We start from the raw sequence: 15,837 nt of genomic DNA on the forward strand, positions 1-15,837 counted from the left end.
CTCTTCAATAAGTGGTGCTGGGAGAACTGGACAGCTACATGTAAGAGAATGAAATTAGAACACTCCCTAACACCATACACAAAAATAAACTCAAAATGGATTAAAGACCTAAATGTAAGGCCAGACACTACAAAACTCTTAGAGGAAAACATAGGCAGAACACTCTATGATATAAATCACAGCAAGACCCTTTTTGACCCACCTCCTAGAGGAATGGAAATAAAATAAAAAATAAACAAATGGGACCTAATGAAACTTCAAAGCTTTTGCACAGCAAAGGAAACCATAAACAAGACGAAAAGACAATCCACAGAATGGGAGAAAATATTTGCAAACAAAGCAACTGACAAAGGATTAATCTCCAAAATATACAAGCAGCTCATGCAGCTCAATATCAAAAAAACAAACAATCCAAAAATGGGTGGAACACCCAAAAAGACATTTCTCCAAAGTAGACATCAGATTGCCACCAAACACATGAAAAGATGCCAAACATCACTAATCACTAGAGAAATGCAAACCAAAACCACAATGAGATATCACCTCATACTGGTCAGAATGGCCATCGTCAAAAAATCTAGAAACAATAAGTGCTGGAAAGGGTGTGGATAAAAGGGAACCCTCTTGCACTGTTGGTGAGGTGGATGGACCTAGAGTCTGTCATACGGAGTGAAGTAAGTCAGAAAGAGAAAAACAAATACCGTATGCTAACGCACATATATGGAATCTAAAAAACCAGTACTGATGAACCTAGTGGCAGGGCAGGAATAAAGACGCAGACGTAGAGAATGGACTTGAGGACACAGGAGCAAGGGGAAGCTGGGATGAAGTAAGAGAGCAGCATTGACATATATACACTACCAAATGTAAAATAGATGGCTAGTGGGAAGCTGTTGCATAGCCCAGGGAGATCAGCTCAGTGCTTTGTGATGACCTAGAGGGGTGGGATAGGGAGGGTGGAAGGGAGGCTCAAGGGGGTGGGGATATGGGGATATATGTATACATATAGCTGATTTACTCTGTTGTACAGCAGAAACTAACACAACATTGTAAAGCAATTATCCTCCAATAAAGATATAAAAATAAAAAAAATAAAATCCCTAGGTCTAGATATTTTTCTAGTACATAGTCACCCTGGTCACAGGCCTCTTTAGGGAGGATTAGGAGGGATAGTTTATGATATTATTATATCTTTACAACCTCCTCCATGGATTCTAGGCCTCCCCCTCAAGCAAGATGCTTTGGGTTCTGGAAATTAACTTCGTAGTTTGAGAGGTTGTGTCTCACTGTTCATCAAACCTAAATAGAGTTCTTTTGATTATTCTGTCAAGTAGGACTCTAGTCCATCTATTTCAGCCTAATGGACCCCTTGACGTATTGTGCACTGCCCTGAGGGTGGAGCCATTTTGGGTACCACACAGGACCTGTTATGGAAACACGTCTACCTTGTCTCTTACAACTAAATGCTGCTACTTTGACTCTGCTACCTAGAGTCTCATCATTTCCACTGAAATCAGGGAGCCCATTTGAATGGTACCATTCCCACCATTACCTCTAGCTCAGAAAAGACATTCACTCACTATAATGCTTTCCAAGTGTTCCCTCACTAATGTATTTCTCAATGAAGGGAGTATCTTTTGGATCCTTTGGAGAAGAGAATTAGGGGCTAGATGCATATGACATATCCACTTCAACATCTTTATCTCCCTAAGTCTATGAATCATTTCTTCTACACGGCACCAAGGAATTTCTGGTATCTCAGCTTCATTCAGCACAGTCCATAGCTGAGTTCAAGTTATACTTAAACAAGCAAATAATTAGAACAACTTTCAGCTGTCTAAGCTAGCATATTAAATCTGGATTCTCTGGTACCTGTACCCATGTCAGTAAATTTAGCATGATCCTAAAATTATGGTCCTTCCTTCTGGTCTAGAAGTCCCTCAGAAATCATTTCCATGCATATTTCCCAGATTTTTGCCAGTATAAAATCTTGTAATTCTTTAGGTGTGTAAGCCTTTTACTCCTGGGTTTGACTGTAATTGGCTCCCTAGGCATGTTGGGGTCTGACTCGATAGTGGGTTTGGAGGCAGTGAAGGGTGGTAAGGGTGAAGCACAGGGAGCACTGGAATCCCCTGGCACAGTATATTTCAGGTGAGGTTAACACGGGGTGTCCAAGCAGGTAAGATCAGCCTTATCAGATGGAGGAGGAGCTGCTTCTGCTGAACTGGGAGGCTCAGTGGAATTTTGAGGTTTGGGTACTCAGGGTTATCCAAATCTTCCCAAATGTTGGTATTCAATTTTGGGGAGTCCTACCTTTTCACAGTTGATGCCCTAAATTCATAGACCTGATGAAGCTGTGAATTCAACTTATGCTCTGATTCAGCAAACCACAGAATCTAACTCTGTATCTGATTTTCAGCTACGAGGACTCTGTAGGTTTGACTTTTAGGATTGTCATAGAAATCTATTAGGTTTCTGACAATGCTAAGAATTTAAAAGCCTGAAACTGCTGTTTTCTTTAAGTTCTCCAGTGAAATTAATAGCAGCCAGGCCACCTCAGAGTTTTGAATTTTGTGTGGCAATCATGCTATGCTATGGCCCCACCACTTGGTTTGCCAGAGCCATGCTTTCAGTAGGCACTCTATTTCAGGCAACCACAAGTAGTAATTTAAGTGACTGCCACAGAATGCCGTGGTTTATTGCTAGTCGTATTAATTTGCTAGAGCTGCCGTAACAAAATACCACAGACTGGGTGGCTTAAACATCAGAAATTTATTTTCTCACAATTCTGGAGGCTGGAAATCCTAGATCAAAGTGTCAGCAGGTTTGGTTTCTTCTGAGGCTTTTCTTCTTGTCTTGCAGATGGCCATCCTCTTGCTGTGTCCTCACATGGCCATCCCTCTGTCTGTGTTATCTGTATCCTAATCTCCTCCTCTTACAAGACACCAGTCATATTGGATTAGGGCCCACCCTAATCACCCTATTTTAACTTAATTACCTGTTCAAAGGCTCTATCTCGGAATAGTCACATTCTGAGGTATGGGGCGTTAGGGCTTCAACATATGAGTCTGGTTGGGGAGGGTAGTATTCAGCCCAAAACACTAATATCTCACCGTCTAATGAAAACCAGGTCCTCACTGCCTTCAGATCCAAGTAGATCAGCTAACTAAGCTCAGATTCCCATCCTTGAGGGCTCGTTGCTTATACTCATTCTGATATCAATGACTATGTTAACCAAAACTCAACTGTAGATAACAGAAACAACTCTGGCTATTTTAAGCAGAAAGTAAATGACTTAATATGGAGGAATTATTAGCTTACAACATCATGGAAGGTTTGAGGTAGCAGGTTCCTGGCTGCGTGTCCAGTAACGACTCCTAGAACGATACTGCATAACTGCAGGCCAACAGAACTTCTCTCTTAGCTGGAATCAGGAAGCTGGGTAATCAGAAGTCAATGTGGCAACTGCTGGGCTCCAGGATCATGCCAACTTAGCTGCAATCCAGAGATCGGGAAACCACTGCCCTAACTAGTGGCTCTAGAGTCATTCTATAGCTGCTGATGCACACCAGCAAAATGGGAGACTCATTTCTGAAATCAAGATAACTGTAAGTGCATCTGATTGGTGGAACCTGAATTACATCAGAAACTAGCTACATGGGAGTCTGGGAAATGGAGAAATGGAGTTTTTAGTTACTACAGTAGCCAAAGGTCCTCTAGAAAAAGGCTGAAATAGAAGCAAAACTAATATACCACATTTACTACACAATGCTAATATCACCCTGACTCCAAAACCTGGCAAGGATAGCACAGAAAAACTATAGACTAATGTTACTTATAAACACAGATGTAAAAATGTTAAAGGTCTACTAGTAAAATGAATCGTCCAGGAGAGTAAAAAATAATGTAATGTGACCAAGAGGAAATACACACACACACACACACACACACACACACACACTCTCTCTCTCTCTCTCTCTCTCTCTCTCTCTCTCTCTCTCTCTCTCATTTGCCAAACTGCAAAGCCATGAGAATAGTCCCTTTTTAATTCTTATTTCCTAAGTTCTTAGCATATAGTAGTGGCTCAGTGATATATTTTAAATTTATGATAGTTCTAGCATAGCTAAATTAATTCCTCCTTATAATTTATTAACATTTTTTTTTGGCTGCGTCAGGTCTTAATTGCAACACGCAGGATCTTTGTTGTGGCATGTGGGCTCTTTCGTTGCGGTGCGCAGGCTCTTCGTTGCAGCACGCGAACTTCTCTCTAGTTGCGGCGTGTGGGCTCCAGAGCACATGGGCTCTGTAGTTGCGGCGTGCAGGCTTAGCTTCCCTGTGGCATGTGGGATCTTAGTTCCCTGACCAAGGATCGAACCTGCGTCCCCTGCATTGGAAGGTGGATTCTTTACTACTGGACTACCAGGGAAGTCCCATAATATATTAACTTTTTATTAGATTTTCATGGAAAAAATAATCTACATAAAACTAAGATAATGATGTAGTGAAAATTAAAGCATCTGGCATAATCTTATATTCCTTTAGTGACATGATATAAAGAAAATAACAAACCAACAGACAGAACCAAGTTAAAATATCACTGGAAAATGTGCTGAGAACTGATGCAGATTCTGCAGGTACATGAAAAATGCTTTAATCCCCAAAGATTTTTTTTCCACCTAGAAACTGATTATTAATTTATCTCTGACTCTAAGACAGATTACATGTTAGACTTCTGAGACTGCCATTAATTAAAAGTGAGTCAGTCTAACTGTATAAATTACTGTAAGCATGGGAGTTTTGCTAGTACATTGGATCTCTGGAGCCCTGCTGCTCATCTGAGTGAGTCAATTAAACAGCTCTCCTGCTTGCTCCCAAAGTCTGGCTGATAAACCGCTTACTTTGTGAGGAGGAGAGAAGATCTGAAGCTCTGCTTCTCCCCATTAATAAGTGCTGATGAGTCAAATGGTGGAGGAAGAGAGTACAGAATGGATAACATCAAAATGGATAAATTTATCCCCAAATAACTAAAAACTAACTCTTCAAATGGTTGTATCTTTGAAGAAACAAAATATGGGACTCATACAAAATCTGCTACTCAAGGTATGATAGAAAAACATATTGAGGGTGTATCCAAGGTAGTGTGTTTCTTGGCTTACCTTACAGTGCTTGGCTTGCTTGTGAGGACATCAGGAACTTCATATCTGGGTTTCAAGGGTGTTTCTTCATTGATTTTAAGCCTGAAAATATTTCCCTCTATACCATAAACTTCAGCCAGGAGAGGAACCTGGGAACACACACGAGATTAGTTTCAACAGGTTACCCAGGTCAGTTCTACAAATTATGATAATTAGAAAACTATGTTTAAATTATTATAGGCCAAGCAAATTGGAGAACAATGGCAATCATGAAGGAAAGGCTTCCCAATCTATATGTACTTGCTTGGCTCTACCTGTAGTAGAAACAAACACCCCCCAATCTATATGTACTTGCTTGGCTCTACCTGTAGTAGAAACAAACACCTCCTACGTGTTCTATGGTTAGGCAAAAATATAATTGTCCAGACCAGGACTGTTAAGAGTGAGAGGGCTCTCTATTAATAATGATAGTGGATGACAGGCATAAACTGAAACTGCCCTTGGAAAATTGGGACATGTGGCCCACTGTATCTATGATAAAGTACAGGTATCTTAAGAATAAGAGTTTGGTGTTAAAACTAGAGTAACTGGATTCCAGTTGAACGAAAGATGAAGGGTAACAAGCCACAGAATAGAAAAGAATAGACAGTAAAACGGTGGTCATTGGGGTTCTCTACTGTAGATGAATAAGGATTCCTGTGCTAAAATCAAGGCACTTCCTATACACTTAGATTAAGGTCTGGGGAACTTTCTCTAGAGGGTGGGATATTCTCAGCTTTCTCAAGAGGATGGAGAAGTTAGGTTAAATACTGCCTACGATGAAAGATGGAAGCAACATAGAATCATAAAGAGAATACAGAATTTGAAAAATAAAACAATAACAACAAACTCTGAAGGCAGAGATGGCTGGATTTCGATTACAAAATGAGGCATCAAGATTAGGGAAATATCTTAAAACAGTGGTTTTCAACTGATGTGGCATGCTGCACTGGTTGCAAATCATTAAGTACAGTATGATGCCAAATTCTGGTTACAACTGTGTCTGTGTATTGTTACTATAATGTCTGTTAAATGAAAGGCTAAGCTGGGTAGCCTGTGTGAGGTAACACACAGAACAGGTATGATGTGGTGCAAGCAAGATATAGGAAGCAGGGAGAATATTAATGCAGTACCAGGAAACAAAAACAAAAACAAAAACAAAAACAATCCCTCCCGCCCAAAACGATGTTACTGGAACCTTGCTTCTTCAGAATATAGGAAAGTAGTCAGGGCACTTGAACAGTGACAGGACACTGAAAAGTGACCAGGTAAATAATGGTAAATAGGCTGTGGCTGCTTTTACAGACATTCTTAAAACAAGGTTATGATGTAGTACTGATCCTACAATAATTATTTTTTCCCCAGCTTTGAGAAATAATTGACATATTGTGTAAGTTTAAGTTGTACAACTCCTTGATTTGATACTTATATTTTGCAAAAATGATCACCACCATAGCATTAGATAACATCTGCATCAAGTCACATAATTACCATTTCCTTTTTGTGGTGAGAACATTTAAGATCCACTCTCTTAGCAACTTTCAAGTATATAATAGAGTATTATTAACTACAATCACTATGCTGTTAGTCATCTTATTATAGTTGGAAGTTTGTACTCTTTGGCCAACACCTCCCCCTTTCCCCCACCCCCAATCTTACTGTAATTACTGCTTATATGTTTAATATTCTTTTATATATTTGATTTACTTCGTGTGCCATCAGAATTCTAAGATTTGAAAATGTATCCAAGTATAAGGCTTAAATCCTGTTAGATTATGTACTCCCTCCCAAGTTAGACATAAATTTCCACTCTCTCAAATTTAATTCAACTAACATTTATTTGGCATCTAATATTGCGAAGTGCTGATTTCTGTGAAAAGGATGGCTAAACTCTTAGGGAGAGTGCAATTTAGAGGAGATACAACACCTATGTAGTAACCATAAAGCGTTTTATGATAAATGCTGAGACAGGACAAGGATACGTGCTGCGGGAGAACAAGGAAGGGGAATATTGATGACTGTAAGGAGAAGGGTTCTGGGACATCTCTCTGGAGGAAGAAGGACTTAAGCAGGGCCTTGAGGGATTAGTAGGACTTTGGGTAGGCAAAAATGGGCAAGAACATCCCAAGCAGAGGGCACACAAGTTGTCCCTTATATGTGATTAACAAATTGCATTAGTTTATATACTCAGAGATCCTCCCATTATTAGTAAAATAACTTCCTTAAAATTTTTTATTTTTTTAAACCAAAGACTGGTCTGATATGTGCTGTTCTTGAGGCTGCAGCCTAGTAAAGAATCCTAATTATATGAGAGAAGGTAGCAATAACCCTGCTTTTCCTATAATAACCCTAGGCAAACAAACATACAAATCAGAGTCAAAGCCCCACTTTGGTTTTTTTTGTTGTTTTTTTTTACATTATTATTATTTATTTTTATTTTTTTAACATCTTTATTGGAGTATAATTGCTTTACAATGGTGTGTTAGTTTCTGCTTTACAACAAAGTGAATCAGTTATACATATACATATGTTCCCATATCTCTTCCCTCTTGCGTCTCCCTCTCCACTTTGTTTTCATTTTAACTTAATTAAGTAAACCAATTTTGCAAATAGGTAACCCTTTTCAAAGTCAATATCCAGATTCATTCTTATCTCTTATTATCATCAACATAGCTTCATATTCCAAGCACATAATTTCCTTAGACCTTAGTATACATTTGCTTGTATGATCTGGCTCATGCTGTTTTTAGTGGCTTAAAAAATCAACAGCAGCAGACTCTCAGAAGTCCAATAAGTAAAGCTACTTGGATTGAAAACAGCAGGAAGTGGCTCAGAGCCTCTACCATTGAGCCCCCTCCCCTCCCTGCATTGAGTCTTGAGACACCTCTACGGAAACCTCAGGGCTCTGCACATGACAGTTTATAAACCACTTCCCTGGGCTTCTTAACTGCCAGTTATTGTCCAATTCTTCAAGCAAAACCGGGCTGTCAAAAAGTCTGGACATGAATGTTATATCCTTCTATCTAAAACATTAAGAATTTCTAAACATTTCTGTTCTCTAGAGACGTGTTTGGACATTTATTTTAAAATAATATACAAATAAATTATTGAATATTAGTGATTAAAAATGACAATAAAAAATACATTGTTACAGAAGTTAGACTGCATAAACTCAGAATTATTTAATGTTAATATTTAGAGAATAGCAGTAAAAAATTGCAGCAAGATGGATTTATGTAAAATAAGTGAAGAAACATAAAATTAAACATTTAAAATAAAGTGAGACAGCATGGGTTTTGCTCCCCTAGAAAGATTTAAGATGTGTAAATGTCCTCCTACACAGAGAAGATGAAATAAATCCTCAAAGAAAGGAATACATTTTGGAGGTTCATTTTAGTACCACAAGTTTCTACTTGGTTTTTCATTCAGAGGCTCACCTCCCATAATCTGGGAGAGCATAAATTCCCTTTTCCTATCTTATTTCTCCCATACCAAATAAAAATAAAACCCAGTAGTTTGTCATCCCTAAGTCTAGTTTTTTTGGCCACAAGGGCAAAAATATGAGACAGGTTATAAAAATCATGGTGGTAAAAACAGCCTTGTCTGTACATTCAAGCAGTGGAATGGATCACAGTTACATTAAAAGTTTTTTTTTTAAATCTCACCCAAAACTAGTAGAGACTATGACTGAGTTAACAGAACAGCCCTCTAACACATATTTAAATGGTGGTGGGTATTAATAAGGGAAATTATGACCCCATCAACTTCTCCGTGATGGGTAGATCTTGCTTGTCCTCTGGAACCAGGTCTCTCTACTACATTATAAGGAATAGTTAACCTAAAAGGCCTAGAGGAGTGAGCAAGGACCTCTCTCAGCTATTGGTCAAGTCCTTCCAGGATTCAGAGAATGGTCTAAGATTCATTAAATTGCTGTAGGGCACTATTGCCCCTTCCATAGTTGTAGCCAGTTGGTTTATTGCAAGCACTGATTCTCGATGGAGAACGCTGGCAAGTTCACGCTGGGCATTAGCATGTTCCCCAAGGACAATTAGCCTGTCCAGGTATGCTTCTGATTGCTTGGCCAGTTCCCCAATAAGCTGCCTGTTCCTGGCCATTTCTGCAGAAACAGTCCTGGTTAACAAGTAGTAGTTGCTCCTCATCTGTTGAGGAGGTGGCTGGTTGGGCAAAGTTCCATTGCTTAGATGAAGATGCAAGGGATTACTTCATGGAGGTGCTCTGAGATATCCCTGCATCTGCCAGAAGTGTTGTCACCAGTGAAAACTTGCAAACAGGCTGCAAAATAAACGTTTTGCTAGTTCATCCATGTCATGAAAAAGCATAAAAATTAGCAATATAAAGTAGGTCAAAGACATAGGTCTGTTCCAAATAGCCTTGCTAGCAGTGCTTTTTAGGTACACTCAGAAGAGAGCATAAATTTCCCTGCTCTGGTGTCACAAGACTAGATCTTCTCTTTTTCTCAATCCAGGTCAAATTTTGACTGAAGGTAAAAAAATTGATAATAGTAGGAAAAAAAGAGGTCTAAAAAAGCAGTCAACACTTTACTGATAACTCCTTTAAGATTTTTTTTCTGGAAGCTTCTTTATCAAATATCTGATTATTTTGTCATAAGAAATAGGACCCTATGTGAGAAAACTTAGGGATTTGAACCTGCAACCAGCTTTTCTTCAAAGCCTAGATGTCCTGACCTAGAGGCAACACACAGGGCAACACTTCAGTTTGTTTTGTAACATTACTGTGTCCCAGCAACATCATGTTTGCTATGGACTGAATTGTGTCATTTTCCCCCCTCCCCAAACCCTCCCCATTCTCCAACCCTTCAATTCATATGTTGAAGCCCTAACCCTCAATGTGATGGCACTTGGAGATGGGGCCTTGGGAGGTGTTTAGGTTCTGATGAGGTCATGAGGGTGGAGTCATGATGGGATTACTGCCTTTACAAGAAGAGACCAGAGAGTTAGCTGTCTCTCCATCATGTGAATATACAGTTGACCCTTGAACAGAGATTTGAACAGCATGGGTCCACTTATACATGGATTTTTTTTCAATAAATACTTACTATAGTACTATACAATCCTTGGTTGAATCTGTGGATGTGGAACCATGTATACTGAGGGCTGACTGTGAAGTCATACTTGGATTTTCCACTGCTAACCCCTGCGTTGTTCAAGGGTCAACTGTACACTAAGGAGGTGGCAGTCTCCAGGATAGGAAGTGGGACCTTGATCTAGGACTTCCCAGACTCCAGAACTGTGAGAAATAAAGGTCTGTTAAGACACCCAGTTTATGTTATAGCAGTGTGAGCTCACTAAGACAACAGTGAATGAAACTTGGTTCTGTTTCCTGGTTGCTTATTAAGTGGCAGGTTGGGAGAAGGGAATTGGGAAGAAGGATTTCAAAAATTAACAACAAAGCCTGACAACAAAATTATTGCTTTAAGAGTTTTAATGGTGTGAGGGCAGGTAGGCAGTAAGAGTGCTGGGTTTGTCAGAATCTGCCTCATCAGTGAAATCTGAGAACTGCAGCTGTGAGCTGAATATGATCCTCTTAGACTTTGGGCTCTGTCTCTCTGAACCTGAAATAAAAAGCTATCATTCTGAATAAGTGGATGTACGTGGCTTTTTAAAAATCTCCAGACCATATCCATACCATATCCTACTGTGAAATCTCCCATGAAACACCCATCTCATCCCAGAAACAACCTCTAATGGAGGCTCCTTGACTCTGCAGCGAGCAGGATACAAGGTTCAGACAACTTTAGAAATTACTGTTTGGATCTTTGTTGTCCCTATCAAACTGACAGAGGGCACAAAGGCTTAAGTCCCTTCAACTCCAAGTGACAAGGAGGACATTAAAATGACGTTCAGTTCAGAATTTTAGGGTGACCTCCCAAAACATACATTGCATGCATTTGCCTGACATCAGAGCATGTAGATTCCCTGTGCAGCACTGTTATTTCCAACACCTGAACATTGTGTCTGTTCCAAGGGGTCCTCAAAGTTCTCAGTCTTGGGAGCCACGTTGCTGACATCCTGGATCAGTTGCCCTGGCTTGTCCGGCTCCTCAGCTCCCTTCTGAGCCATGTGCTGTCTTGCGCAGAGCTCCCGTGGGTCCTCCTGGACTGTGGCTTCTTTTCCTTTGAAGGCATCCATATCTGGTGGGCTCTGGCTCTGGCACCTGACCTGAACAGCATTGTCCCTCATATTTTCAGGATCCAAAGAGAGGTGTGTACAGAGAAACTGACCTATAGTCTTGTAAAAGGCAGTGTGAGAGGATCCGCCACTAACTTCACTGGTATGGAGCTGCATTGAGAAGTTGCATTTTGGCCCACACCGGTATTCCGAGTGCCTCATTTACTCTGCCTCGGCATGTGTCATCACGACAGTGGATTGTTCAGGTGCTCAACAGACTGAGCCTCCCCAAGGACAGAAAGGGATTCTTGCCCTGACCATGGGACAGCTACAACTCTCTGGGGCTAGACACATCAGAGGCAAGAAGGCAAAAGAGCAAATGACAGGAAAAATGAGAAAGGAAGGGATCTGACTGCTGGTATTAAAGGCTTACCGACTTCTGGAAGGTCTCTGGTGGACTCCTTGCATTTCCTGGAGCCAATTGCTTCTGCTGACCCTGAATACATGGGTTTGGCAGGGTACTGGGCTATTAGACCACATGCAAATGGCCGGTGGCTCTCTAGGAAAGAAATTAATGCTGCCCCATGTTTTCCCATGAACAGCTTTCAAACTTGGCTACAAAAGGATGTAAAGTTTGGGAGACCTGGATCAGTAGTTGAGGAACTATGACTTCCGGGGTACCATGAGCTGTGAACTCAAAGGTTGCACAGATGCCAAGCAAGGGGGGAAATTCCTCCAGAAAAAAATGAGTGGTATTAAAAAGTAGCACTAGGTTTTGAAGAAAGGCAAACCATCCCTTCAGTGTAGTTAAGAGAAAAGAACTAAGTGTGCTGCTACCACAACTACATCCTTAAGTAACCATAAGTTGGGAAAAAGGGACGGGGATAGAGAACACAAACTGTTGATATGATTCTAGCCCCTATTTTGAATTCAGGCAAGAAAGCTATGTTAGAGGATTCTACATCTTTGAAGTGACTAAAATCTCTAAAACTTCATATGGAAGGTAGCCTTCCTCACTGTGCCATTGCTCCTCCTGCCTGGGAATAAAGTTGAGCCTCCCGACTAAGTTAAAGGCCTTACAAATGTTACAGAGAATGCCCTGATGTTGTGGGGCAGTGTTTGCTCTGTCTTCTCCGAGAAGATTCCTCAGTGTAATGTTACACGGCAAGCGCTACGGTAGTCACAAGATCTCTCACAATGCTGCAGTGAAAGTGGGGATGTCTTCTCAGTCTGCTTCCCAGAACTGGGATTTGTTAGTGAGCTGATGGAATTACTATCTAAGCTGTTATGGGACTAGACTGCATGTCTTTACCTATGTCCTTCAGCAAATTACCAATTAAACCAGATTGGTCTGGGAGGCCTCAGAAGCTTAGGACACCTTTCGAAGACAGGGGAGGATGTGAAGTGAGGGTCAGGTTGGAAGCATCAGCTACTTGTGCATAACCACACTTCCTAGCCCAGCCCACAGCACTTCCTCTGTGACCAGCCCATCTGAAGTAGTGTGAAAACTTGACAGATGAGAAAAAGCACTTAGGATACTGCTCTAATCCTTTCAGCATGTAATAACTATGGTGATTTGTTAGTGAAGCAGCTTAGGGGAGGGAACATTTGTGACTTATTCAACTGCATAGACCATTGTTCCTCTTGTCCACTCACATTTTGAGGTTTGGACATTCACTGAATCTGTACCTTGCTTGAGGGTATGTTGTGTAATAGTGATAAAAAGAGCGTGGGTGCATGACAGAGTCTACAGTCACAGGTGAAAATTCTGGTTACTAGCTATGACTTTGAGCAAGTGGCTTTTTAGACTTCAATTTCCTTATCTGAAAATTAGGGACAATGCAACGTACCTCTTAGATGATTCTGAAGATTAATTAAAAGGAAATAAAATTCGTAAAACATCTAAGAAAGCATCTGATACAAGGCAATCTATATGTTGATAGTCATATTACTTTTAAAGTAGCATTGTGTAGATATTAAAAAGATGGCATTACTTCTCTCACAAAGTTTATTTTTGAAGCATACATAGTTTAATTAGCCTTTGTGGAAATTTGCTTCATTCAACCCAAATAAATATAGAAACAAATAATTCTCTGTAGAAAATACTTTTTCTCACCTTAGCTGCTTCGTTGATGATTTGGAACCTGGTGCTCTCTTTGCCTGCTGTGACTGAGTCTAGTAATGCCCGATAGGTAGACTTCTTGGAGAGCTGCTGTTTCTGACGCCTACAGATTTGGAGTATACAGATGCCTGAGAATGATTTGTGACTCTCAGCCTCCAAAAGACTATATTACCATGTGGAAGTCATTAAAATTCACTTCGATAGTAAGTGAACTGGGCACAAGCAGTATATTAGTACTCCAATAAAGCACTAAGAGGAGTATCAATAATTTAGAGAGCTAAGGAAATTAATAAGCAGAGTGCTAATGCAATTAATAAAATAATAAGAGTACTAATAAAATTGTTCACCATAACACTACTCAAGGATGGTATTTTGTCCCCTTTATTGAGAAGGTGGGGCAGTTTTCGTAGATGACATGTATCAGCTTGTTGATGTCCCTCCCTCTTTCCATGAAACGTATACTTTAGTTGAAACTTAATAAATTTTAGTGGAAATCCAATATAATCCAGTGGTTTGTCAAGGTGACCAGGAGTTCACTATAGAATTCCCTCTAAGGTACCTGTTCAGAATTAAAATGATATATGATTTTCTTTCTCTAGAGTAGTGTATATAAATTAGAAAGTTGTATGATGTAATTTTTGGTGATTTCAGTTTCAGGACGACATAAAGGTAGACACTCAAAAAATTTTTTAAAGAAATATTTTTTGAGGCTCTGGGGAAATAGGCAATCATATAGTGGTGATGGAAGTGCAAAATGACACAATCTCTATGGAGGGATATCTGGTAATAGTTAAAATTTCAAGTACATTTACTCTTTGACCTAGTAATCCCACTCCTGGAAATTCATCCTACAAATATACCTGCATGTGTAGGAAATGACATATGTATAGCTTTTCACTGTGGCAGTGACGTTACAGCAAGACTGAAAACAACCCAAGGGTCTAGCAATAGGAGAGAGACTGAATACATTATAATTTACCCAATGGAATACCATACAGCTATGAAAAAGAGGACAATTTCCATATACTCATACAGAGCTCTTCAGAATAAATTATGAAGCAGAAAAAAAGACATATACAACAGTGTATATAGAAAGCTACTTGGCGTAAGAATGGTGGTGATATAAGAATATGTGCATTCACAAAAAGAAATACTGGAAAGATAAATAAGAAATTAATAAATCTGGTTACTTACAGGGAAAGATGTGGAATGGGGTGGAAGGGGACAAGAAAGAGATTAACATTTTTCAATGTGTATCTTTTTATATTATTTGATTTTTGAACCATGTAAAAGTATTATTTCTTCAAAGATTCAAAATTTTAACATTAGTTGAAAAACATTTTGACTTTTAAAATACCTGTTTATTAACACAGTAATGTTAATTATAATGTATAAGTATACAATATAATTAATTATAATTAATAATAACATATTAATAATAAAATAATACAAGAGTTAGGCTAGAGTAGTAAAGGTGAATGTCTCCTGTCAATAAATTCTTTAATCACTGAATTTCCTAATTGACTCTTTCCTCAGAAAGTCTATCAGTTCTCAAAAATTTAATTAATATAAATTTTGAAATATTTTCAGAACTATTCTACCTAGGTCATATACTTCCTCTTCTTACCTGTAGAAAGCAATCTTGCTGCAGTCTTTGAAAATGTTTTTATCCACAGCTTCATCTTCAACACTAATAAAAAGACATTTTAAGAAACTTGTTTTTCATAGGGTTTGTGAATCCAAATTTTGTACCTTCTCTAACTATAATATAAATCATGGGACATAAATCACTGTGATGCAAAATTGTGTTATGGCTGTAACATAACACAATAATGTGTTTGCTGCAGAACAACATCCTTTTGTAAACCGCCCATGGTAAACAACAAAACATGAAGTTCTGGGATTGCTCAGAAAGCAACAGAAAAAGAGTACTGTCACTTATGAGAAAGAGTTTTTTAAAATTAATGACTGAAGGCTATGGCTACAACAATAAAATCTGAAGGAGTAAAAACAAAAAGCCCCAAACCAAACCAAACCAACAAAAACAACCCACCCACCTATTTATTCAACAAAATATTTTCAGAACATTCTTGCTGAGTGTTGGGCTCTGAGGAAGATAAGAAGTACTGTGTCTGAGTTTTCTTTGAGAGCCTAACCAACATCACAAATCAACCTGACAAATGATATAACAGAGGTATGTACGAGGCGCTAGAATAAGGATAGAAACAGACAGAGAAGGAAAATCCTTTGCTTTTTAAGATGATGCTGACAATCTAGGGGCCAATGTTTTTTATTTCTTATTTATTTATTTTAAACATCTTTATAAGAGTATAATTGCTTTACAATGGTGTGTTAGTTTCTGCTTTATAACAAAGTAAATCAGTTATACATA

General features: G+C 39.1%; 1 protein-coding gene across 13 annotated transcripts in view; it reads right to left on the reverse strand.

Moving 5' to 3' along the window:
* GANC (glucosidase alpha, neutral C) overlaps positions 1–15,837 on the reverse strand; it is an 82,456-nt gene that overhangs the window by 59,868 nt on the left and 6,751 nt on the right. For 8 of the 13 annotated variants that reach the window (XM_028495423.1, XM_028495422.2, XM_028495427.2 and 5 more), the window contains exons 2-4: positions 15,073–15,135; positions 13,440–13,548; positions 5,157–5,284 (exon numbers count right to left, since the gene is read on the reverse strand). In XM_028495423.1, coding sequence (XP_028351224.1) covers positions 5,157–5,284; positions 13,440–13,548; positions 15,073–15,135 — 300 coding nt within the window. The other 5 variants (XM_028495431.2, XM_028495428.2, XM_028495433.2 and 2 more) reach the window with 5 other exon arrangements.

Source organism: Physeter macrocephalus, chromosome 11, assembly GCF_002837175.3.
Source record: "Physeter macrocephalus isolate SW-GA chromosome 11, ASM283717v5, whole genome shotgun sequence".
NCBI lineage: Eukaryota > Metazoa > Chordata > Mammalia > Artiodactyla > Physeteridae > Physeter > Physeter macrocephalus.